The following is a 26,589-nucleotide window of genomic DNA, read 5'->3' as shown; positions in this document are numbered from 1 at the left end:
CTGTATGTGCCAGGGCTGGAGAAAGAAGCAAATGTCAACAGAACAGTGTCAGTGTTCTGAGATGCATGATTTAATTGAACCAATTTGGATAGCACAGGCAATTGACAGAAACCGTTTACAGCACGCAAGTACTCAAAATCAGAGGTCAACCCATTAATCTGTCCTTGATCATCTCCTTACCCCTACTTGTGATTTAGACGGAAGCAGGGTTATCTCTCAGTACTGGCTTGTCCAATGGTTTCTCAGACTCTGGGAACTGTCTGCTTTGTTACCAGCCAGAAGGTCACCAACCATCCTGCTTTGTCCAGAACGGAGGGACTTCCCAGGGTTCAGACTCTTAGGCTAGAACTGGGATAGTCCCCCAACAACCCAGGATGAGGGGCTTACCCTCTACCAGATAAAAAGCACGGGGAGCCAGCTTTTAGCCCGGAAGACGTCTGCTCTCTTGATTAAAGTGGCCACATAGTCTCACTGTTGGGGCAGAATGGGTGCTGTGTTTGCCTGCAGGGCTGCTGAGCTCAAGCCTCTTTTTGTGAAATGATTTGAGAGGCCTGGAATGTGCAGTGCTTTGTAGAAAACCAAATGCCATTCTTTTCCTGTTTGAGCTGTGGTCCAAGAAAGCACAGGGATGAACAGTGGTTCCCTTGAAACGAAAGAAGAATTGCCTAAGAGCTGACGCCCTGTGGTGGTAACCAATGGTGCAGAGGTCCAGGACAGCCGTGACTAATTGGGAAGGGGGAGGAACTGGGTATTACATAAGCCGTTACATAAGTAAGGCCATTCTGAGCAAACACGGGTGTCCCTATGGCTTTTGTCATCAGTCGCTATTAATTCTGGGTCACCATATTCCAAAAGACATTTCTCATAGGACTTCAGGGAAAGAAACTCTAGCATCCTACCCAGAGCTAAAGAAAACAGGCCACGTTAAGAGCTCCAGTCCTTCAAAAGAGATTTATCATCATGTTGATGTGGTTTTGAGGGACAGGGAAGTGTGGGGCCATTTCTTACTTTTCGCCCTCTTTGACAGGGTGGGGGTGGTATGGATGCTAGGGTGGGGAGCTTGGGAAAAAACCAGCAAACGTATAACCAGGGGCTGGGTTTTCACATGTTCTTCACAGAGCCTGGCCCATCAGAAAATGGGCTGAAAATGACACTGGATTCTGGGTTGCTGACTTCACTGATGACATATTTTAGGAACTAGGAAACCGTGCTTAAAGGAAGTGGGGAGTGACCAGATGAAGTAAAACAGGAAAGGTAGTAAGCACCCAGAGGACTCACGCTGTGTCGGGCACTAGTGCAGTTGATTACTTTGTACATCTTCACCTGGCTTGCTAAGGTAAGAACCATTATTATTACTTACTTTACAGATAATGAACCGGAGGCCTAGTCTTTGTTTGCAGTTTGTCAAGATCTTGTATGTGGAGGGGAGACAGCCAAAAGTGAATCCCGGGCAGTGGTGTGTTCTAAACTATCACCTAGAATGGCAATCTCTTTTCATCCCCAACTTATGAAGTGGGTTGTGGGGGGTGTCTTTGAATGCCAGTGTCTGGGTATGCAATGTTAAGACCACAAACGTGAAGCTGGATGGTGATATTCTTAAGTTTAGGTCTTGGGAAACCTGAAAAAAACTTTCCAGAGGGCTAGTCACTATATCCCACACCATGGAGTGCCCTCAGCCTTTATCCCAAGGAAAGCCCTTTCTTCCATTTTTTTCAGTTGTATCTTGGCCAATAAAATGCCATCCTTAGCCCTCTGACTCTCTGGCTCCATGGGATTCAGATCAGAGATGTCATAGCTTGGTTTAGGACCAGGATGCAACTATTAGTGCTGGTCCCAAACCTACAGGTCAGGTAGAATGCCCCCAAGGAGCTCTGCGGAAATGCATGTTCCTGGGCCTGGTCACAACACAAAAAAATACAAGTTTCATCTTAGATGTGGGGTCCAGAAATCCATGATTTTAAAAGCTCTTTGGGGGAGACCCCTTGGACAATGGTTCAGCAGCCCTGACATCCCAGTGTCTTCATGGTTCTCTAACTCATATACTGTACTGAATATAACATATTTATTGGTTTGTTTACTTACTTTCTGTCTACCATCTTCTCCTTGTCCCCTCCCCCACCACACTAAACTCTAAATCCCACAGGGGCAGGAATCTGTTTTACTCCTTGTAATGTCGCTGGCCTCTAGAAGAGCTTCCAGCCCATAAAGGGCACTCAATAAATATTCTCTGAATGAGCAAATGAATGAATAAATGAAAGATACTTCTAGTTGTACGTCTTCCCCACTTGTAGTAAGAGAACTCATTAACCCCATCTTATGTTTCTCAGTAGATTCTTTTCTTCGATTCCCTAATGGTTTCAGGAGCTTCAGGATCTTTGCTATCTCGAAGAGGAGACTTGCAGTCTTGTATTTTTGAATCTTCTCTGGTCTTTCTCTCCTTCATCTCAGTAATGACCAAGTCCTCTTGTCATCTCCACGTCTGCCAGTTGGCTTTTCATCTTTGGGACTGTATTAGTGCCTCCTTGGCCCTGGCCTCTCCTGACTTCACACCTCTAGGAAATACTTTCCCTTCCCCTGATCCTTCTGGGCTTCCCTCCGTCTCAATGAAAGTTCTTGCAGCTCCCTCTTCTGCACCAGCGCCCCCTGCTGGACACCATGAGACTTCCTTGGGCTCTGGCTCCCTCCCTCACCCACAAATGATAGATGAAATTTTCAAGTCCCAAATGGCACTGAGTCCTCTGAGTGTGACTCCTCTTCTTTCCATGTTCCATGTAGAGGTAGAGAGTGTGTCTGTCTTCTTTTAAATGTTGTAAAATCCCACAAGGCTACATGAATGGGGGCACTTATGACTCAGTGTCTTACAGAGTTTGGAGTGAAGAGGCTTCTGAGTTTGTAATTATAGCCTGACCTCACCTTCTTCATGGGCCACGGACATAAAACCGTATGGTTGGGCTGGGAGGCATGTCTGAAAACCGATACCACCCTGAACTGAACAGTGGGCCACCCTTCGAAGAACTAAGGCTTTCTTGGCTGGCCTAGCCTGCCTGCCTGATTGTGTTCTCTCAGATGAGTGCTGACCCCCGGGAGCCACAGCAGTCACTGATGGCCTGTCATAATGGAATGGCAGTGATGTATTCAGTTTAGGTCTCCCTTTACCTCCCCTTCTCTGCTAAAGTTCTCACCCAACCTCCACTCCCCTGGGCTTAGATGGCTGCCTTTTATGCACAACAGGACTAGTTAACATTTACTGAATGCTCCCCACATCAGACTTCAGCCAAGAGCTTCATGTGTATTGTTTCTTTCTCTGCACAGTAGTATGAACACTGACCTAAGATTACACCTCAGTCTTCATTGCTCCCTTACTGTGTGACCATGGGCAAATCACTTAATCTCTCGGTGCCTTGGCTTCCTTCTATGTAGACTGAGAATACTAATATGTCCTTTATGGGCACTTGGAGATGACTGAAAGAGCTATGTAAACTCTCAGCACAGAGTCTAGCACATAAAAGCTACTTAGTAAGTGGTAGTTATTATTGCTTTTGGTATTCTTGCTCTGGATCTCTCTTGACTCTAATCCAACCAATCAAGGTAAATTTTCTTCAGGTTTAGATTTTATTACTCAGATTATAGACTCTTTTCTGGATTATTTTCAATCTAGAGTTTTTAGAGCAGGGCCATATCCACAGAGGTGGTTTGATGTACACATATACAGGGATTGAATACAACCTTTTCTTGGCATACTCCTTCCCTGTTCCAGAACCTACAGGCTTCCTTCTGTTTTTCACAGAATACTTGAACTTCCCATGGTATAAAGGCCCACAAGCCCTGCTCTTCAACTGCCTTACCCCTCAGTAGGTCACCCTCTGATGGACTTTGACTTGAATGTAATCAGGATTTAGTTTGTCCTAGACTTATTTGTTCTAGTAGATATGGTGACTGAAGGATTTTAGTTGTGACATGTGTGTGAGTGTGAGAGAGAGTCTTATGTGTATAGGTGTGGCTATGAGTGTGAGTGCATGTGTACTGACAGTTATATAAGTGTGGGTGTGGGTTTGAGTGTGAGTGTGTGTGAGGAGGTGTGTGTTATGTGTGTATTGTGTGTGTCCTGTTTGTTGTGTGCTTATGTGTGTCATGTTTGTGTGCTATGTTTGTTGTGTGTTGTGGGTGTGTTGGGTGTTTTACATGTGTGTTATGTATGCATTTTTTTGTGCATTGTGTGTGTCTCTATGTGAATGTGGGTATCTCCATGTGAATGTGGGTGTGTGGGGATACACCTTGAATTTCAAGGGCAGGTACAGAGTCTTCTACTTAAGTGGATGTCACCAAGGAAGGGGCATGGGTGTGGGGCATAGCTGGGATCTCAGCACTACCATTAATTCACTGGAGACCTTGGATATTACTTACCCTTTCTAAATCTGTTTTGTTATATGGGACATGGGACTTCTTGGCTCCCAAAGTTGTTTAAAGGCTTAGAGGTCATAGACATACAAAGCATCAAGTTGTACCCAACACACAAAAAGCACTCGATAAGTAGTAGCCATTTTAGTTCTAACTGAAGTTAGAGTGGAGTATTCCACCCACAATGAACTCCAAAAAAATTACCCACTGATTCAAGGTCCTTCTATATGTTCTTTGGCTTACAAAATCATGAGCCACATCCAGAGAGAAAGAAAAATTAAATTACAGATGAGTATATTAATGACATCTCTTGAAGATAATAGGTAACTTATGGAAGCACTCCAGGTTTCAGATGACCAGTAGTCCTCCCCATTCCATTCCCCCATCCTAACCCAACAGAAGGGGAAGTATGCACCCCTGGGAAGGGAGAAAATAGCTCTAAAGACAAGGAAGCGGTGACTAGTGTCCTGGCATGCTCTGCTCATGCACGGCCCATTCTTAGTGTTCAAGGTGGTTAAAAATGGTTCATCACTTTTCATCAGCTATTTTCAGAAATGAGCTTACTTCCTCTGAATTAATCATCTTTGTATTCCTCTCCCATTCAAAAGTGACTTATTGCTGTATTTCTAACACTTCTGGAGAAAGTGTTAATGGATGGAAGATGGCAAATGTTTCTAAAATTTAGAAAAGGACTGGGAAGTTCAAATTTCCATCCTTTATACCTACAGAAGTATCCAAATTGGGGTTTCATAGGTACTTACCCCTTTGTCGAAGGTAGCAAAAAATTTGATGTAAGGTTGGAAGTGTTCAGCTGCCTCTTCGAAAGCCTTGTAATCTGAGAGGGAAAAAAGATCAAAGAAAGAGAACTTTTAAAGATGCATGCCAAAGACATTTCTCTTTTTAAATAATGTAGAGAGAGTGGGGAGCCAATTAATCATGACTGGAAAATTATTTAGTAGATTATTATTTAGATAGAAAATTATTTAGTTCTTTTTTTTTAAAAGATTTTATTTATTTGACAGAGAGAGACACAGTGAGAGAGGGAACACAAGCAGAGGGAGTGGGAGAGGGAGAAGCAGGCTTCTCGCCAAATAGAGAGCCCAATGCAGGGCTCGATCCCAGGACTCCGGGATCATGACCGGAGATGAAGGCAGACGCTTAATGACTGAGCCACCCAGATGCCCCGATTTATTGCTATTTAAACCCACAATTTCCCCCAAGGAGTTTGAGTTGACTGCTATTCTATTGAGCTAAAGAAGAACCCTTTACCACATTTTTATGTCTTTTCAGGAATTGGTAGACGGGAAGGAGAAAGTGAAGGAAACTGAGAAAGGGAGAAAAAGAGAATATTAGACTCTAAACCTGAGGAAAAAGTTATTCCACTCAGACTCACCATTAGTTATGAGTGTGTAAGCACAGCTTCCTATAAGTGACCACCAGGTGAGAAGGAAATCCATCTTAGTATGTAAAGCAACCTCAATCAAAAATGACATCATGAAAGTACTTTAAACTTCTTAGCAGAAGTCCCCCTTTTGGTAAACCCTCATTTTTCTTTCCCTCTTTTTAAGTTTTCATTCTTATTCTGATTCCTTGAGAAGATGATTTAAAATCAATCAAGCCTATGCTTGACTCTGGTCTCAAACCTGAATCCAAACTGGTTATGTTACGCCTAAGACCCATGAGCGTGGCCATGCTGTGCCTTGTCACATCTTGTCAGTGACCTGGAGAAGACACTGGTATTTCAGCTTTAGAGGTGAGGCTGATGGGTATGGGAATGCTCGCAGGTGTGGTTCTACATAACATCCATAATCCTGAAAGTTGGTGACACTTTGATTCATTCTTAAGAAGATTAACCTCTTCCCATTTTGTGGAGTTCCCTATCTCTTAATCATTAGAGACATAAGCTTTTGCCTGAGTTCCAGGAGCATGCAGAATTTTTCAAGTCAATCAAAAACTTCACGATTAATAGTGGATCAGGGAATACAAACATGAGTAAGACAAAGACAATGATCTCAAAGGCACACAACCCAGAGTTGGTATGGACCCTTAAAGAACCACAATGTAATGTGATGGTTGCTAGAATAGAGGTAAGTGCAATAAATACAGATGAGAGGGGGTTGAAAAATTTACAAGAATGTCTCTCCATACTGATACACATTCACAAAGACTTCTCCCCATAAAGGTAATTGGTTAGTTGGAAAATATATCATATAGCCTGATAGTTGAGGTAGAGAACTGGGTGGATGGGGAAGAAGATGGGTGAGAGGTTTGGAGAACGAATAGACAGCAGGTGGGAGAGAGTGGAAGGGTTAGGGCCATACCTAAGCTATTTACATCTGTCTAAAACTATAGAGGTCTCCAGCAGAATCGTCTGTACCCTCCCTCCCTGACCCCCCTGTCCCTGAAGAATCTCTCCCCACGTCCTTGAACTCCTCCCCTGCTGGAAAGGATGGCCTACAACTGTGTCCAGAGAATTCCCTTCTTCACCTAGGGAACCAATCTGTATCCCTTTTAAGATGAAAAAGGGTAGAACAAGGTAATTCCCCCAAGGTGAGGCTTCAAATTGTGGTTGAACCTTTAGCCTTTCCCAAATAGGGGTTGTCTTCTAGGGTACCTGGTCTAATCTGCTCTGTTTGATGTCATGTGACATCAGGTTTTTCCTGCCCTCATGTCCTGTTCTGATGCTGACCAGCTCCTTCCTGGCTCTTCCAGTCTGACCCTCCGTTTCCCCTTCTGGAATAGGCTCCTGAACAATCAGCCTTTAACCTCCAGCTTACTGCATACTGCATTTCCTCACCTTTCTTCCAATTTCTCAGGGTTTTTCATACTGGATACTGGCTGTCCACCTCCAGATTTCCCCCAGTTTGGCATTCTTAACTATCTGCTGAGTTCCCTTCAGAAGTTCCTGTCACCCTCTCTCAACGCTAACATCCATGGCTATGTGCTCAAGTTGGATGTGAAGTTTCATACCCAACTTCCTTGGAAGATGTGGCCCCCCAATTCTTCCAAGTCCTTTCTAATTTGATCTTCTATATCTTAGGACACTTTTCTCCCCAACCATTCCAGTCTACCTCTGTGTTCAAACCCTCTAGTTCTCCACTGTCCTCCCATCTCTCTGTAGGATAGATTGGGATCATTTTGCAAAGCCAATGTCTCTATGCCATTAAATTTCCTTGAACAGTCACCCTCAAACTACAGCAGAAATAAAGGATTCTTCCTGAGTGCTTTCCCTTGGTGCCTTCCCAACTCCCCACCTATGGACCCCATGGCAAGAAGAAACAGGGAGACGTGAATGTCTGATAGAACTTCATGATGCTTTCAGTCAGTGTGTAACAGTCATACATTTTTTGTGGTGATAAAACTTTCTGCATGTTTTCTACAACCATTCAAAATTTCACAGTAGTTAATATTACATATGAAAGTGTAAACTTATTGTATTCTATAATATTTTCTGACTAAGATGTCGACAAGCATGAGAGCTGGAGAGATCCTTGGGGAAACTGCTTCCTCACCAGGTCTTCTCAGTTGGTGTGATTGTGACTATAGTCCAAGCTAGTTTGTCATTAGTAATGTTTTTTGGTTTGTGATACTGTAAAATATTCAGGGTTTGGGGAGTTTTTTTTGTTTTGATTTCATACACTTGAATGTTCATATTGTCTACTAACATCAATGGAATGAATGTATGACTGTTATTCTTTATCATGTTCATCATCATCATCAGTATTACTAACATGATCTGGGCTTAGACTTTCCTAAAGACAAAGTTTGTCAATTTAAAGATAAAAATTCAACCTTAAAAAGGAAGTTGAGGGGCGCCTGGGTGGCTCAGTGGGTTAAAGCTCTGCCTTTGGCTCAGGTCGGGATCCCAGGGTCCTGGGATTGAGCCCCACATCGGGCTCTCCACTCAGCGGGGAGCCTGCTATCCCCTCTCTCTCCTTCTGCCTGCCTCTCTGCCTACTTGTGATCTCTGTCTGTCAAATAAATAAAAATCTTAAAAAAAAAAAAGAGGATGTTGAAATGGCTCGCTAGTGATTTTATTACTTAAATCTCCAGAAAAAAATCTCTAAGTCTAGTAGAACTCGATCTGTGTATTCTTAAGGAAATGCTTCATTATTATTTTTGAAATATATGATATGGAAAACTTTGTATTTGAAATCTATTCAAATTATAAGAATATTACATTTGCCGGTGAAAATGAAAGTAAAAGCCATTAGGACTGAAGCAATGCTAATGTCCTTGAAGGACAATTTAGAGATCAGATTTCCTAAATTTTGTTCAGTGGCAAGAGAAGACCGCTCATCAATCAGAGGAAAAGCAGTAACTATTGCCTTGTCATTTGCCGCCATCCACCTGTTCAAGCAAAGTCTCTTGTTGACTGTGACCATCAAGAAGAGATTGTTTAAACCCTTCACCAGGAGTTTCGTGTCACTGTTTCAAAAGCCAAAGTTTTAGAAGGAAGTACAACATTCTCATTCAAAAAAACCTAAAAATATTTTATTTGGAGGATTTATACAAGGCAATATTGAAAACTTTTCTATTATCTTCTTTTACTATTATTATTATTAGTAGTAGTATATAAAGAAAGCAAAAGAATCTTTTGTTTTGTTTTGTTATGTTTTTTATTTTTCTACTAAGTCCAAATCCTCTCCAGTTTACCCCATGGGCTGGGCAAACATCACCACATTTTGTGTGTGCCATGACTTTAAAAAGTGTGTAAAATCTTGAAAGTACAAAATGGTGTTTACGTGTGCAAGATATAAAGTCAGATTACTAGGATTTAAATCTTGGATGTAGGATTTATTTACTAGCTGTGTGATAGTGAGCTAATTGAACTTTTTTGTTCTTTTCATTTCTTCCTCATCAAAACACTGATAATATGCTAACTGCCTTACAGGCTAATAGTGAGAAAGAAGGTGAGGTGTCACTATGGAGCTCCTGGCATAGACCCTGGTACATGACATGTATTGATTAAAGGAGTTGTTTTTGTCACTGTCTTAGTAGGGAGGAGAGAAACTAGACGATGTGCTCTTTATCCCAGTCTGTGCCTTGCTTTCCTTCTTACCTGCTATTCTGAGCTTAAAGGAGGGGAGAGAAACAGAGGACAAAAGAGATTGAAGGGTGGGGACAGAAATGGATAAAGGGAAATAGAAAGAAGTCTAAGGAGAAAGAAGAAGGGGGCAGCTGGGGCACCCCAGAGTAGTCAGCATCTATAAGAAACATAAAAATTGAAGTGAAGTCACCCAAAGGAGGGCTGGGCAAATTTCTCTGGACAGCCACCTTTCCCCCAGATAGAGGTTTTTATATAGCACAAGAGAAGGCAGCTAAGTTTGGTCACAGCAGAGGGAAAATAGGTGGCTTGCTGGTGAGAAGACTGAGGGTGCCAGCTGGCATACGGGCAAAGAAACAGCTTTGCAAATAATTTTCAAAATATTTTGGAGTTTGCAGAAACATCATAAGCAGCCCTCCTTTGCATGTCCCCCATGTACGAATGCTACCAGATCCTCTTTTGTGGTTATGCCACAGCTGAGGCTCCAGAAAAAGTCTTACCTCATTGGGCCATGCTGCCAAAGTTGTTTAAAAAGACGCACTCCAGGAGTTAGCTTGCCTGGTCTCTCCTTTTCCTGACTCCCACTCTCCGCTCTCTCCCTCCCATACGGATTGTGGTGATGCTATGATGCACTGCCGTGCCCACCCAAAACCTGACCACAAAGCGTTCAAAGGGATTACACCCAGGGGTGAGGCTGTGCTGTTGAGGGCAGCTTTGGTGGTCGACTGTGGGCTTGGCCAGCAATTTTCCACATTGTGTGGTGGCGGCTGAGCCCTGCCCACCCAAATTTTCCTCTAATCCTGTCCAAGTGACTGAGAAGCTCTCCAGCTGGTGGCCACAGGAGCTGCCAACATCAGGGAGAGAGCCCACTCTTTACCTATTTTAGGGAAGAGTCCCACTGGTAGGTGGGCGAGTAGAAAAGGGGAAGGAAGACTTTTCTCTCTATAAAACATGCTCCTCCCAAGACCAGAGAACATGGCCCAACCTTTATGCCTCTTCCAACATCCCAGCCTGCTTCGCATACTTTTTGCAGATGGGTCCCATTACACAGGGTGCGAGGACTATTCTCCCTGTATTCGACCCAGCACCGGATACGCTGACGCCCCCATCCTCTTCAGGGGCAGCACTCTAAATAACTGGTGGGGAATTTAGCCTTTAGACTCACAGGTGGGGCTCAGAAAACTTACACTCCGAGTCCTCACTCTTGAAGAAGCCAATGAGTTTGATCTGGTCCTCAATGCGTTCGAAGGCTTGGACCTCCAGCTTGCTGTTGATGATCTCCACAGGGTCTTCGATTAGCTGGAATGCCACGCACACATACACAGGATATGTTCAGTGAGAAAAATGTTCCCTCCTCAGTGGGGACATCAGGCACATGCGTAGGATGCTTTGGCAGGGATCTGTGGACCCCATCCTCCTCCAAAGCACACAGCAACAGTGCCTTCTGAGGAATCAGCTTAACTCAAGGGGTAGGCTGACACTAGACAATAGACAATTCTATTTCTCTTTTCCCTTATCGATTTCAGAATGGCATGTGACCCAACTCTGGCCAGTGACTCTTCCGGTAGATTTGCTGAGAGCTTTGGGGGAAATTCTCCATTCCTTCCAGGAGAACAGTGGAGGCCAGGTCCTCTCCCCTAGCCCACACCCCTCGTTGGATATGAATGAGGAGATGTGACATATCAGCTCCAACCACTGGTTGTCTTACAAGCAACTAGAAAAGAGTCAGCTTGAGGACAAAGCCAACACACTGAAGAGAGCGCGATCTCTGATTTATCAGTCTAAAATCTGCCCTCCCTCTGTTGTTCCATTTGTGCTTTTTGTGTAGGTGGGCATGGGTTCTGTCATGTGCATCTAAGAGGCTCCACTTAGCTGATAGAGATTGGCCCAGAATTTTCTGTTGCCTCCCTCACTTTTTTTTAGGGCTTGCAGGGATGGGTCCAGGAGAGAGCCAGGCAGAGTCCATGGGTGGTTTTTGTTGCAGGAGGTGGCTTTCCACTCACTTTTGACTCACTCTCTCTGGGTTTTTGAGGCCATGAGGAAAAGGCACCAGGCCACCGTGTGTTAGCTGGTAGACAAGGAATCATCGGTATGGATATCGTTTACCTGCACAGGAATCTGTTCAAAAGCATTCAGCTTCATGGCTATTATGGAAAGTATGAGGTTGTCTATGGATAACATATTTATTTTTATGTGTTGTTCCTCTATGTGCCTGAGCAGATGGCTCTGAGAGTGTTGTACCCCCATGGCTGAGAGGGACTGTGATACTGGGGGGCTTGTTAGCCCTGCTCTTTATCCTGCTCTGACCGTAACTCAGCTGATTATTACTTCCTCTTTGGGTGATTATCCACCTCTCCTTCCCACTCTCCCCAGCTCTTCTTCAGAAGCCCTAGAACAAAGCCAGGGGGATTTCAGGAGATGGTAGTGTCTAATTACTAAGAAACTTAGTGTGTTACTACAACACAGTCGTGATTAGTGACCCCTAATAAAACAATTTCTGAGGTAACTTAAGGACCAGCTTCCCACCAGAAGAAAATAGCATTGCGAAGTAAGTCCTCCTTAGTTTTTTGTGAAGCCCGAGGAATCAGTCTTAGACCAGGACAGATTATCCAGCTTCTTGGTTCTTACTTTGGGATTTCACTTTCCCTTATATTTGAACCCAAAGAGCCCCACTGTGCATAAATGCTTACATCCAGAAGAAATTCCACGAGGACGTCAGCGGCAAACTCGCCATCAAACTCAATCGTACGATCACCCTTAAGAACATACAGGCTTCCTTCTTCATCAAAACCTGGAAGAAACAAAGAGTCCACAAGACAAGGTCATTCCAATGCAAGAAGAGCCATCCTGTGGGCTGACATCTGGCTCAGGATCCCTGGATGATAGTGGGGTCAGGATCAGTGGGGCCAGCATTCAACTTAGGATCAGTTTCTTGAAAACACCCTTGTCAAGGGCGCCCAAAGCACATGTTTAAAGTGAAATCGTTAAGAACTAGCAGCTCTACCAGGACTTCAGTTTGAAAGAAAAATCTATTCTCTACCCTACCACTGCTTTAATTTTCCAGAAATACTGCCAACCCTATTCTCCCTACCAAAAGTTTCATTGCCCCCTGCCCACTTGACTTCTTAGCCAGGCATTCCAGATTCCAGTCCCTCCACAACCTAGCACCAGTTCTACACTTCACATTCTCTCCTGGATAGGCCTGCCCTCTTAACCCCCTGTGCAGCTTCCTTGCTTCTAGCCCTTGTGCTTATGTGAGAGGGTGTGTAAAGGAAAAGTCACAGATGTTCTCCTGGTTCCCCAAATTTGGAGTGACTTCTACTCTTACCCCCCGTACCCCAATCCTGGTCAGTTCCTTCGGGTCTCCACTTTGGACTCATTTTCCCCAAGAAGGCCACCCTCTTGCCACCATTGTTTTTCTCTTGGCTCCATGTACAGTACTCACCGGAACAGAAAGCTCTCCAAAGGCAGAACCACGGTCCGCTCAGCACCCCAGGATCTTGCACAGATCCTGGACACATCAGGGACCCCAAAAATGTCCGTGGCCAGAATGAAAAGCTTACTTTTCTATCATTGCTGAATTCTGCACATGTTTTTTTTTTTTTTTTTTTCCCCCAGTTAGCTGATAATGCCACAAGGGAAGGTTCTGCATCTTTTCTACCCTCCATCGCTCCTGGCATAATACTGTGTGCTTTAACAAATGCTTGCTGGAAAACTTTCCCCAGGAATATTAAATAACCGAGGCTGGCATTTAGTTCAACTGTATGGCATCCTTGACTCCTTAGATTAATTTTTTCCAAGCTCTCTATTAGCTGGAGAAGGCTTTCTCCAATTGAACTCTCCTGCAGAATCTCTAGGGAAAAGGAGGCTGGCCCACCGCCTGCTCTATCCCACCCAGAGCGCGTCTGAAGAGCCCAGGGCACACCCTGGAGCACCATTTGTAAAGCCAAAGGGCCTCTGTACCGGGTAACCTTGAGGCCAGCAATAACTGATCATGAAGGGTACCTTGGGAACATCAGCTGATATCCCAATGTCAGATTTTGTTCTAAGTGAGGTCAGTTAGAAGGCTTTTGTAGTAGTTCAGGCATAGCCTGATGGAGACGAAACTCAGGCAAATGGAAGAGAGGAGAAGATGAAGGAGCAGCTTCACGAAATACAACTCTCCTAAAAACTCCGAGAACTATTTGGTTCAAAAGAACCTCCCCAGGTTCCTCCAGGGTGAGCTTTTCAGGAAAAGATCATGTTGATTTTTCAAGCTCCATCCACTGGGAGAATATCCATTGGTCCATTCTTAGGAAAGCTCGCCCAGCTTGTCCCCTGGCTAAATTTTTAGATCACTGGAAGACTAGTGCTTTCCTCTAACTAAATTTACTGGAAGTTCTCCCCAATTCAGCTTCCCATGATAACAACAGGAAAGAAAACTAGGGAATCAATAAATTCTGGAGGAAGAGAAACATGGCATTGAATTGCTTTTGACTGGGGAAAGAGTTAACACACTTAGTTCTCCTGCTCAGAGGGAAAACATATTCCTTTATTTGTCTCCAGGGAAAACGATACCCCAGACATTCTTAATAATTCATTATCATTTTATAGTTGTGAATTTCTATTTGTATCTAACCTAAATACAGTCGCAAAAAATATAAATCTTAAAAAAAAAAAAGCTGGTCTTCTTGAAAATATAATAAAGGACAATTGTTTGTAATGTCCTCAGATAATGAACTTCCATGTACCTGACGCCACTACTAATCTTTTCTCCCCCACTATGTTTACTACTCCAAATCCAATTAACCTTTCTTCAAAGGTCCTGTTTTATAACCTCCTGCTATTTTTAAATAGCCATTCTCCACTGGTCATGCAGAAAAGGCAAAATGGGCGGTACCCATGTGTGGGTGTTCAGAAAGCAGAGGAATGCCCCATATTCTCTCTCTCTTGGTATTAGGGGTGTGAGATTCTTAAAGTGCACTTGGACTTAAGCAAGACACATGGACACATGCACTGTGCCGTCACATTGCCATGCCTCATCTAAATCCTCCCTCTCGCCCTCAACAATTATGCCCAGCTGAGGTTTAGCTTTACACTTAGAACCACTGTGACCCCAGAGTCACTACTATTAGTGCTATCGTGTGCTGGCTGCTTCATTCATGAGGTAAGGAAATAATAGTGATGGGAGAAGAGATTTTTCTTTTCCCCAGAGAGATCACCGTGGAGTGACATAAAGAGGCTAGGCTTTTAACCCCCACTAGGAGCCAAAAAGAAAGGTTTGCCTCTTTTGCGTCAGTTTCTACAATGAAGCAAAGCTACATTAGATCATTCATGTGAAATCATTCAATTCAGGCCAATACTGCTTTCATGAAACTCTTCCTCAACCCAAGAATGAGGTGTGCAGAATCATTTCATATTTGTTTAAAAATAGTCCAGCTATCATGCACAAAGAAGTGAAACTGTACTCTTTTTTTGCAAGACACATTCGTTTCTTCCTGGTATACCTCAGAAAGTCCCACTTACCCAGTTTCTTGGCAAGCTTGGCTTCTTTCTTGGCATCCACCGTCACAAAGCCTATATCTTTATGTTCCAGGACCTGGGCCACAAGCTGAAGGAGAAGACAAGCCAGAGGGTGAGCAGACCGAGGGCAGAAAGATGGCAGAAAACATCATGGGATAATATTATGACGTAATAACAAGAGGATTTTCCTCCATATGTTCTGCTAATCTGACCAATTCAAGCAGCATAAAGGGATTCCATGCTATCCCCTCAGCAGAAGGATGGTTTAGCAGAAGGCTGAGAACCAAAGAGAGAAAATGTGAGAATCCTAAGATATAGGATTTGGAAGACTATGTCCACTGTACCATACCCTCCTCTGCCCTCAAGGTGGATAAACTTTAAATTGGGGAGGTAGGATTCAAACAGGAAGCCAAGAATACTTGGATGACCATGGATACATGACAAGGGGCTCAGAGCCCTTCGCTAGCCACCATTTGAACCTGGAGTCAGGTGGCGGCACAAGAGTTTACAATGCACCCTGTGTGGTCACTTAACCGTGCCCCATCTAAATCCTCCCTCTCGGTCTTGAAAAAACTGAGGAACACCAGAAAAGCTGAGGAAAACAAAGGAGACCGATGTCCCCAATACCCAAGCACAGTTCTCAACCTTCAACCCCTGGGCTTGTGGAGTAGGAATGTGCACTGGGTGTGTCTGGCCGATAGATCCAAGATGGCCCCTGAAGTGTTCCCGCAGCCCACAGAGAGGAAGAACCAGTGGTACACTGGAATGGAACCATCAGCCACAACAGGGAAAAGGATGCAGCAGTGTCCTAGGGGGACAGATGGCTGGGAGCTACTCTGGGTAGACAACAGCACGGATGATGACGTCAAGCACGGGACTGGCATTGTGTTAACCTCCCTGAAACTCAGCTCTAAGGAAGCAGGGAGGCCCTGACAGACTGAGGTCTAAGTCCTGCCATTTGACTAATGGGGGCTTAAATAGAAACAGTGGAGAAGCTACCAGAAAGATCATGAAATATTAATATCACTTTTCTTTAAACTTTTCAAAAAAGGTAATTGTAAATTACCGTGCACTTCTAAGAAATAATACAGAGATCCCTTGCACATCCTGGTTTCCCCCAAAGTAACATCTTGCAAAACTGCCATACAATATTGCAAACTAGACTTTGGCATTGATGTGGTCAAGATACAGAATATTTCCGTAACCACAAGGACCCCTCATGTTATCCCTTTATAGTCCTATCTGCTTGTTCCTGCCCTCATCCCCTTCCTAAAAGATTTCTATAACCTTTTCACTTCAAGAATGTTACATAAGTTGAATCACGAGGTATGTAAACTTTTCGGATTATCTTCTTTAACCACCATATTTCTCTGGAGATTCATTGAGATTTTTGTGTATATCAAAAGGTCATTTATTTTTTAAAGTGCTCCATGGTATGGAGGTACTGCGGTTTGGTCAATTATTCATCCACTGAAGTACATCTGGGTTGTTTAAAGTTTTTGGCTATCATGAAGAAAGCTGCTACAACCATTAATGCACAGGTTTTTTTGTGAAGGTTGGTTTTAATTACTCTAGGAAACATGTTGAGGAGTGTGATTGCTGAGTATAGTAATTGCATGTTTAGCGTTTAAGGAAACTGCCCAACTGTCTAACCAAGTGGCTGTACATTCCCACCAGCAACGTAGTGATGATTGATCTAGTTCTTCTACATCTTTGCGAGCATTTGTGGTTGTTACTATTTTTAATTTTAGCCATTTTAACAGATGTATAGTGACATTTCATTATGGTTTTAATTTGCATTTCCCTAATGTCTAATGAGGCTGAACATTTTTTCATGTACTTATTTGACATCTATGTCTTCTTTTCCATGAAATTCTTTTTCAGGTCTTTGCCTATACATGAAATGGGTTGCTTTTTGATTGTTGAATTTTGAGAGCTTTTTAATATTAGCCCTTTGTCAGAGATGTGGTTTATGAATATTTCTCCCACTCCATAACTTATTATTTTTATCCTTTTAATAGGGTCTTTCACAGAAGAAAAGTTGTTAATTTTGATGAAGTCCAATTTATCAGTTTCTCCATTTATAGGTTGGGCCTTTGGTGTTAAGTCTGAACTCATTGTCTAGCCCTGTACCCTAAAATTTTCTCCTAATTCTTTCTCTAAAAAATTTTTGTGAAAAAAATTATTTATTTACTTGAGAGAGAGAGAGAGAGAGCAAGCAGAGGGGTAAAGAGGGAGAGAGAATCCTGTAGCAGACTCCCCACTGAGCAGGGAGTCTGATAAAGGACTCCATTCCAAGACCCTGAGATCATGACCTGAGCTGAAATCAAAAACTGGATGCTTAGGGGTGCATGGGTGGCTCTGATGATTAAATGGCTGCCTTTGGCTCAGGTTGTGACCTCCAGATCCTGGGATTGAGCCCCATGTCAGACTCCCAGCTCAGCAGGAAATCTGCTTCTCCCTCTGCTTCTGCCTCTCCCCCTTGCTTGTGCTCTCTTTCTCACTCTCTCCACTTAATAAATAAAATCTTAGAAAAAAAATTGGATGCTTAACCAACTGAGCCACCCAGGTGCCCCTCTTTTTCTAAAATTTGTATATTTTTAATTTTACTTTTAATTTCATGATCCATTTTGAGCTATATTTAGGTAAAGTGTGAAATTTATGTTGAAGTTCTTTTTTTTTCTGTTCAGTTAACTATTGTTAAAAAGTCCATCTCTCCTCCATTGAATTGCTTTTTCACCTTTGTGCATATCAGTTAACATAATTATATGGATCTACTGCTGCTTTCTCCTTTCTGTTTGCCAATACCACATGGTCTTGATAGCAGTAGTTTTAAAATAGACTTTGAAGGTGAGTAAACTGCCTCTTCCCAGACGATTCTTTTTTTTTTTAATTTAATTTTTATGTAATGTCTACACCCAACATGTGTCTCAAACTTACAACCCAATATCAAGAGTTGCATGTTTCCCTGACTGCGCCAGTCAGGCACCCCCACACGATTCTTCTTTTTTCAAAATTGCTTTAACTAGTTTAGTTTCTTTGCATTTCCATATAAAATTTAGAATAATCTTGTCTATAGTTACAAAAAATGTTTCTAGGATCTTCACAGGAATTGCATTGAATCTTTAAATCTGTATGTTAACTTGGGGAGAACTGACATATTTACTCTATTGTCTTCCAGCTCATGAACATGGTATGCCCCTCCATTTAGTTAGATGATCTTTGACTTCTCTCACCAGCAGTATGTAGTCTTTAGCATACAAGTCTTATGCATGTTTTGTTGGGTTTATACCTAACTATTTAAATGTTTTCAGTGATTTTTTAATAGTATCATATTTTAAATTTTGATGTCCATGTGTTTATGTCCAGTAAATAGATATAGAATTGGTTGATGTATGTTTATCTTGCATCTTGCAACCCTGCTGAACTATTATTAATTCTAAGAGGTTTTTGTTTTGCTTTTGCAGATTCCTTTGGGTTTTCTATGTAGACAATTGTGTCATTTACGAATACGGACATTTTTACCCCAATCTGTATACCTTTCATTTTTTTGTGTTCACTTAATGCACCAACAAGAACTTTCAACATTATATTGAATAAAAGTAGTTAAAAGTGGACATCCATGCCTTGCTCTCATTCTTAGGAATTTGTCTACTTTTCCTTTCAGTTCTATCAGTGTTTGTTGCACACATTTTGCTATTTTGTTCTTTGGTGCACATAACTTTAAGATTTATTGTTTTCTTGGTGGAGTGACCCTGGATCTATTTGGCTCTACAGTCTGTGCTATAAATCCATCTGCTTCCTCTTCTGTGGTTGCTTCTCTCATTTTCTCTTCATCCCTGTCTTCCTTCACTGTTGCCGGCATCTATGGCTTCTCCCTTGGATTTCCTTCCTTGTTACAACTTCTTTGAGGACTTTCTGTGCCTATTCATTCTTCCCTTCTTAACCTTCTCACAGGCTCCTCATTCTCTTTCTTTCTCTCTGCTCCTAACCACTTCTGTTCCTTTAAGGTTAAGCATATTGGTCACAGCTCAGAAGCTGCTCTGTGGAGTGGCCTTGGTGACTAGGGGTGGAGGGGCAGGCAACAAATGGCACCACCTGCCCCTCAGGCAGTTTTCTCTCCTTTCTTGGATTTTGACCAAGACTAGGGAAGGCTTAGGATGAAAGACAACATCATCAGTGTTTATGTGATGACTCATCTAAGCTCTCCTGCAATGCTTAAACAGGCCCATCTTTCTGCAAAGTCACTTGGCTTTTGTCTACGGCCTTCAATTTATTAGACAAGGTCATTTCTGAAATGTAGACATAGAAGCCGCTCTGCCCTATTTAGTGCTATCAAAACGTTGATGTAAATGTTCCCTTGTCTATCATTCAAAAATAATGATGGTGAGACCTAATGGCTTTGTGATATTAGTAAGTTTCCCTACTCCTGGAGCATGAGCCTCTAGCAGTGGTTCCTAAGCAGCAGCATGCTTTTAAATCACTGGCTAAAATGAGGCTTCCTGGGCCTCCGCACCAGAAAGTAGAGAACAGAGCTGGGGTGGGGTTCAGAAATGTATGTTTTTGTAAGCCACACTGCCACACCCTTTGATTCTGACACAGCAGATCTCAGGCCACACACCACACTGTGGAAATCACTGCTATAAAAGATTGTCAGTTCATGCAAAAGTGATACGGTTATCATGTTTTTCAACTGTGACCCTCAGGCCCATGCTTGGCTCTGTTGACCCCTCTACCTTAGGCACAGGAGAGAAATGTTAATTACAGTAAGAATATAAGTGATGAACTCTGAGAATTGAACAGAAGTTTTACCCCTGACCTCTCCTAGGCATACACCACCATGTTTTGTTGGGCTTTAGGTCGCTGCAAATGCATGCGTCCCCTAGGCATGGAAAGCATGGCATCTATTACCTTATCCATGTTTATATGTGACTTTTAAACCCCTATGAGTGAGAGGTGCTGTCTCAAACAAGCTCAGCCCTGTTTCCTGGGTTTCTTGTTTAACTAAGCATAGTCAGCCACTATCCTAAAAACAGATGGACGAACAGAGTTTGTAGTCACAGATGGGCCAGAAACGCATGTTAGCTGAGACCTGTGTACCTCCTCCTTGGCAATCGTAGGTGCAGTCCCTGCAGTGTCCCGTCACTCTGCCCCCCAACCTGATTAGGCCCAAAGCCTGCCCACTTGAGCTCTGTCATCACTCCCGTCAGTCCCAGCAATCACCTCCATGGGCTGAGCCAAGGGTGGCCAGGACTGGCGGCAACCCAAGAGAAAGCAGTGAGGCTGGATTGGGGGAGAAGGTCTGTGGTGAAAGACTGGGCCCTCCTGGGCTGAGTCCTGACATGACCCAGGCCCCCCAGGACCAAGAATCCCTACCGAGCTGATGGGGCCAGCCAGACTCTCTGACTTGGCTCCATCTTGTCTCCGCCTTTGCTCTGATCTTAAATCTCCAGCTCATATATTCCTTTCTCCACTCTCCTGCAGCCCAGTCTCACTGTGCTCTCTCAGTTGCTGCCAGCCTTGGCACCCCTGGTTGTAAAGCCAGCTCCAGGCTCATCTTTCACTCCAGCCTCCTTTCTGTGAATTCCAAAGCCCATGGCAGGGGCATGGCACTCTGACACTGACTTCACAGTCATTAGAGTCGTGTATAAGCCTCTTCTGCAGGGTCAACCTTTCCTCCTTAAGGACACCAGGACCCATATTGTGCCTCTGGTCTCTCGTGTAGCAGCTTAGAGACGCAGCATACTTTGATGAATGGATGGACTGGCCCAAGCACTTTCTAAGATCAAGGGATTTTGAACCAAAATAGGAAGAGGCGATTGTCACTAATTATAGTGATTAAGAGTTACAAATAGGAGTCAGAGAGAAAAAACAGAGTCAACATGTCTCCTGAATTCTCAAAAAACTGGAATATTCTTTTCTGATGTGATTACAGTTTTCCCCTGTTGACTTATAATCTTTTCCCCACTGGTTTTGTTTGGTTGGTTGGTTACTTCTCAGATGGTCTTATCTATTGCCTTTCCTAGAGAATGTGGTTGTCACACACAATGGGGTTTGTACACACAGCCTTGGGTACTGGCGCAATGCTCATTCTTTCCAGAAACATTAGGATTTGCTTTGACCCCAGATGATTATTTTGACTACAAACTAACTTTACAAAAAAAAAAAAGTAATACTAGATTATTTGCATAAGTCAGTGTAAATAAGTAGCTATCCATAGTATACCCTTTCTCTCTCTCTTTATATTGCATCGTATAGGTATTTATCACACCATTGTTATCTCTACAATGATAGAATCAAAGTAGATCTCATTTTTAAATGAATAAATGAATCCCATCTTCAAATAGTTTAGCCCATTAGTTAATAATACAATGCTTGGTGTCAGAGACCTGGATTCCTAACTAGATCACAAGTGCTGGGACTCTGCTACAAAATATGGACAATAACAATATTTATTTCACAAGGCTGAAGATTAATGAGATAATGCACGTAAAGTTGTTGACACAGTGTGGCAGTCAGTAAGTGCTTAATAAATGTTATTTTTTTTCTTAATATTATGATAGCTGGATAAGACTCTGGACTTAGTGCCAATTCAAAAGAACCAAAGCCTAATGTATTGGAATGGAAAGAAAGCAAAAACTATTCATCCAGGACCTGCTATGATCAAGGTATGTGCTCAATATAAGTGTGTAAGATACAGAGTGTCAAGAACTCTGTGATTTCTTTAAGAAGGAAGCTAATGAAAAATTAACTGGTAGGTACAAAAAGACAAAAGGTAGAAAACAAGGGTTATGGAGAATTAGAGAGAGAGAGAGAGAGCTCGTGGGCAGGGAAGTCAAATCACACAGAGCTGTGATAAGCAGTGTGTATTTACCTTCCAGGCACTCAGAATGAAGTCTAAAATCCCTACATGGCCAACACGGCCCTTCATGGTTTGGCCTTTCTGCCTCTCCAACCTCATTTGGGGCCACTCCACTTCTTACTTAATACACTCTTCCTCAGTTCCTCAAACTGTTAAGCTCTTTTCTACCCTGGGAGGCCTTTGCATGGGGTGTCTGTTCAGCAGTACTCCCAAGCCCTAGCCTGGGCACCAGCTGCAGTTGCCTGAAGGGAATGCTTTGTTCTACCCACAGAAAGGCACTGAAGGTGCTCTGCTTCCACATATGCCGTTCTCTCTTCTAGAAGTCTCTTTCTTCCATTTGTCACCAACTCCAACTATCCTGGAAGTCTACACATAAACATCAGCTTCTCAAGAGACATGCCCTGACTCCTCGTCTGAATCAGGTGCCCTTTGTACTCTTGTCTGAGGCACGCTATAATTTTCCTTTACACCTCTTTCTCAATTTGTAAAGGATGCCTTGACTTATATAATCACTTAGCTGTACTTACTTATTTGAGAGCTGTAAACAAACAGTGTCCTTGTCTGTTTTTCTCCCCCTGCTCTCCCTTTGAGTAACTGACCAGAATGGATCTCAAAAAACATTAATTCCTTGCCTTCAGGACGATCTCATTTGAATTATAGAATCTAAAAACAAACAAAATAAAAAAACAAAACTGAATTCGTAGATACAGAGAACAGATGAGTGGTTGCCAAAGGTGGTGGGGGTTGGGTGAAATGAATGAAGGGGTCAAAAGGTACAAACCTTCAGCTATAAGAAAAGTAAGTTCTGGGCATGTAATATACAGCATAATAGGCATAGTTAATAATACTGTATTGTATTTCTCAAAGTTGCTAAGAGGATAGATCTTAAATATTCTCATCACAAAAAAATTAGTAACTATGTATGGTGATGGATGTGTTAGGTAAAGTTACCGTGGTGGACCATTTCACGATATACATAGGTATCAAATCATTATGTTGTACACTTAAAACTAATAATATGTATGTCAGTTACATCGCAATGAAAATTGTTTCATTGAAGTGGGCCTGGGTGGCTCAGTCAGTTAAGCCTCTGATTCTTCATTTTGGCTCAAGTCATGATCCCAGGGTTGTGAGGTAGAGGCCCAAGCTAGGCACAGAGCCTGCTTAAGATTCTCTCTTTCTCTCTGCTCCTCCCCTGCCTTTCTCCCTCCTTTATTTAAAAAAAAAAAAATTATAATAAATTTGTTTCATTGAATATTTTCATAAAATAAAAATAAGATTTTAAAGCCATCTAATGACATTAACTGATAGAAATGTTATATTACTAAATTCACCTGTAAAATGAAGAAGTGATGAACACTGCCATATTTTTGTCCTGTCATTTAAATCCCAAATTCATAGGATGAACACCCAACTCCTGATTACCAAGAAAATCTACTTTTATAGATCCAAAAACAAGTCCTGAAAAGAATTATTACTCTCTTTTGTTTCTGTACACTGAATATATTATGATTTGCTATCCGCATGGTATATGAAGTAGACTATAAATTGTAATTTTAAGGGACTATGTGCCTCTGGTAGGAACCATCTTTACAGCATAGTGTGAAAATTTTTAAACTAAGCAATTTCACATGAAAATTGAGGTTTCCAACTTTCCTTGAAAAATCAGAAGAACTGGAACCACATTGCTACCTTGCAGTAAACTAAAAACACAATTAGTTTCTCAAGGAAATGAATGAATGCAAGAGGATACTGCTTGGGAGAGGAGAGACCCCCTAGACCTTGAATGGCGGAGCCGCACGGGGATAAGCAGAAGCCAGCCCCAAGGGCATCGCAGGAGGACAAGATGGCAGGAGCAGAGGTTTGGAGATGCAGATGTGCAGGGAGGGTATGGAACAGAGAGGTTATCTGAGGTTGCTGAATGGAGTGGTGTATTTAAGGCATACAAGAAAAAGAGGGTAGGGGCGCCTGGGTGGCTCAGTGGGTTAAAGGCTCTGCCTTCGGCTTAGGTTGTGATCCCAGGGTCCTGGGATTGAGCCCCGCAACGGGCTCTCTGCTCAGCAGGGAGCCTGCTTCCTCCTCTCTCTCTCTACTGCCTCTCTGCCTACTTGTGATCTCTGTCAAATAAATAAATAAATAAAATCTTTTAAAAAAGAAAAAGAAAAAGAGGGTAAAGGATTTGAATATGAGGAGAGTGGTTCTGAACTGGGGGTATTTGGGTAGGAGAACAATACAGCTAACCGGAGTTGGAGGAGGGTCTATTCTGACCGACAGAAAGGAGAGTGCAAAGGAAGGGTGACCAGCTGAGAGGCTGATGCGTTGTCTGGGAGAGGACGGGTCTCAGACTGAGGCAGTGGCAGGGGATGGAGGTAACGTAGGGAATGATGTTCCAAGTGTAGAGTCAGTCCAATTAGAGCTCTTCCGTGGCTTTGGAGAGAGAAGGGAGGGAGACCTCACAAAAAGAAGAGGCGAGATGGTGCCAGGGTCCCCAGCCAGGGAATGAACGGAAGAACGAAACACTGACATCAGCTGGGGCCTGCCAGACCCGGAGGCGAAGTTCTCTGTTTCGATTTCGATGCAGTGCGTTCATGGCAATCCAAGCCCTGCCAAGAGCTGGAGGTGTCAACCTGGCGCTCGGGGGAGGGGTCTCAAAGAGAGAAGTGGAGGGGAGAGGTGGGGGCAGAAGGGCAGGTAGCATCTTCAGGGAGGCCAGGGTGTGAGAAAACCACAGGATGGGAAACTGGCCGTCTCACAGGAGGCAGGAGCAGAAAGAGGAGCGTGCCCTGGAGGCATGGAGGCCTGGGGAAGGAATCAGAAGACGGGGAACACAGTGTGGGGACTCCAAAGTCACAGCAGGGGAGAAGGCGCAGGTGGCCGGAGCAGGGATAGTGCAGGGAGTCATGGACAGTGGGACCACCACTAGGCCTCTCGTTTCAGGACTGGTAAGTCACTGGTGACCTTTCAGAGAGGAGCTGGGCCAGAAGCCAAAGCACTGGGAGTTAAGCATTTGAGTGGGTGGCAAGGACATGTTAGAGCAGGTGTGGATCCCTGGTTCAAGAAGTTTGCCCATGAAAGGCAGGAAAGAGTCATCCAGCCGCACCAGGGGGCACGTTCCGAGGGCCGTGTGACCGCCCCCCAGGCCTTGGGAGAGCAGATGCAGACCATCAGGACCCTGTGTTTGACCCTCCAAGTGCAGTCCTTTCATGGCACCCCTTATCTCCCGGGATGGACTGAGGAAAGCTCCACTGGTGCCACATCTCATGGTCAGAGGGAAGGTGGGGAAGGCATGGGGAGGTTCTGTTAAAGGGAACTGAGAGTGGGGGTTGGGGGGTACTTTCTGCAGGGTCAAGAATCTGAAGAAAATGAAGTACTGAGGAGCCTGGGGAAAAAATGTCACAGGTCTTTGCTCAAAGTGAACGTCCCTGAGGCTGGTCATTAAAAATATCCCGGCTACAATGCTGCTCTTTCCTTGTAAGCCAAAAAGCACCCTGTTTTCACCCACTATCCCTCATACCATCTGGCAACGTGTCAAGTCACTCAGCAGCTGTGTGTCCTCCCTTGAAACTGGAGAGCTGACGTTTATCCTCAGTAATCTCCCGGCACTTTCTGCCACCTGCAGATGAGGCCCAGGCTATGTATAGCTGGGCGTTGGCACGTGATGGCTCCAGGCAGGAGGAAGGCGAGGGAGTGGAACAGCTATTTTACGAGATGGAAGTAAATATTGGGACTTCTTGAGGCTGGAATGGGTGGCCTCCGAGAGAGCTTTAGGGGAAAAGGGAGGCTGTTGATGGTTTCTACTGGTGTTCTTAGGCTCCGTCTTTTGTCAATGCCAGGGACGAGACCCAAGAACCAGAGCTGTGTGTTCTTTCCACCATGCTGAGAAGCAGTGTAACAGTAAGAAAAAGAGCACCCATTGGGTGTTTTCTATGTGCTAGATACTGCTCCAGTCCCTTACATAGATCATCTTACTGGATCTTCCCAAAACCCACAGAAAGCAGAAGTTTGTAGTTGAGGAAATGGAGGCGTAGAAAGGTCAACCAACTTGCCCAAGGCCACACAGCACTTAAGTAACATAGCTGGGTTCCAACCTGACACTGTGGCTCCATTTTCAAAGATGATTTATTCATTTGACAGAGAGAGAGTACGCACAAGCAGGGGGAGCAGCAGAGGGAGAGGGAAAAGCAGGCTTCCTGCGGAGCAAGGAGTCCAAAATGGGGCTTGATCCCAGGACCCTGGGACCATGACCCGAGCTGAAGGCAGATGCCCAACCGACTGAGCCCCCCAGGTGCCCCAAAGCGTGTGCTTCTTTGTGGGGCAATATTGAGGGCTGCTGTTTATGTGTCATGTTCACCTTTTCCCGTGAATACAGGAGACGCTCTCGTTTCCTTCATAAATAAATCGGAAACGTATGGTCAGATTCGTTTGGGGTCCTGAGCCAAAGTGACCGTGCGTGTGGGTGTGAAGTAGAGGCAGGTGAGCGTGTAAAGGAGTACCTGGTGGCCGGCCTGGTCCGCCTCCTGCCCAGCACACAGCAGATGGTGAGGAGAGGCCTGCCTGGCGTGGGGCAGTGGGCAGCAGGCGGACACTCCTGGAACAGGCTCCGCGGGCACTCAGAAGCGGCTTTGGCTGGCGGGGCCCAGCACACTGCAAGATGGCGCACTGGCCGTCTTCCCACATAGCTGTTCAAACAGAAACAGCTTATCTGGATAAAGCTGCATCCAGTTGCTAGAAGAGGGAGCCTCTTCTAGCCTCCAAGGCCTCCAAGGCCTCTCTTGGAGAG

The 26,589-nt window shown here is 43.9% G+C and overlaps 1 protein-coding gene across 1 annotated transcript in view; it reads right to left on the bottom strand.

The window, feature by feature from the left end:
* Positions 1–26,589, bottom strand: part of CASQ2 (calsequestrin 2) — a 60,848-nt gene that overhangs the window by 22,824 nt on the left and 11,435 nt on the right. The window contains exons 2-5 of the mRNA XM_004771089.3: positions 14,951–15,035; positions 12,136–12,236; positions 10,633–10,744; positions 5,160–5,233 (exon numbers count right to left, since the gene is read on the bottom strand). Of these exons, the coding sequence (XP_004771146.2) occupies positions 5,160–5,233; positions 10,633–10,744; positions 12,136–12,236; positions 14,951–15,035 (372 nt within the window). The remainder of the gene's footprint in view (positions 1–5,159; positions 5,234–10,632; positions 10,745–12,135; positions 12,237–14,950; positions 15,036–26,589) is intronic.

Source organism: Mustela putorius, unplaced genomic scaffold (genome assembly GCF_011764305.1).
Source record: "Mustela putorius furo isolate JIRA1106 unplaced genomic scaffold, ASM1176430v1.1 tig00000585_pilon_pilon_pilon, whole genome shotgun sequence".
Classification (NCBI taxonomy): domain Eukaryota; kingdom Metazoa; phylum Chordata; class Mammalia; order Carnivora; family Mustelidae; genus Mustela; species Mustela putorius.
This window is presented reverse-complemented; position numbering and strand designations above follow the sequence as displayed.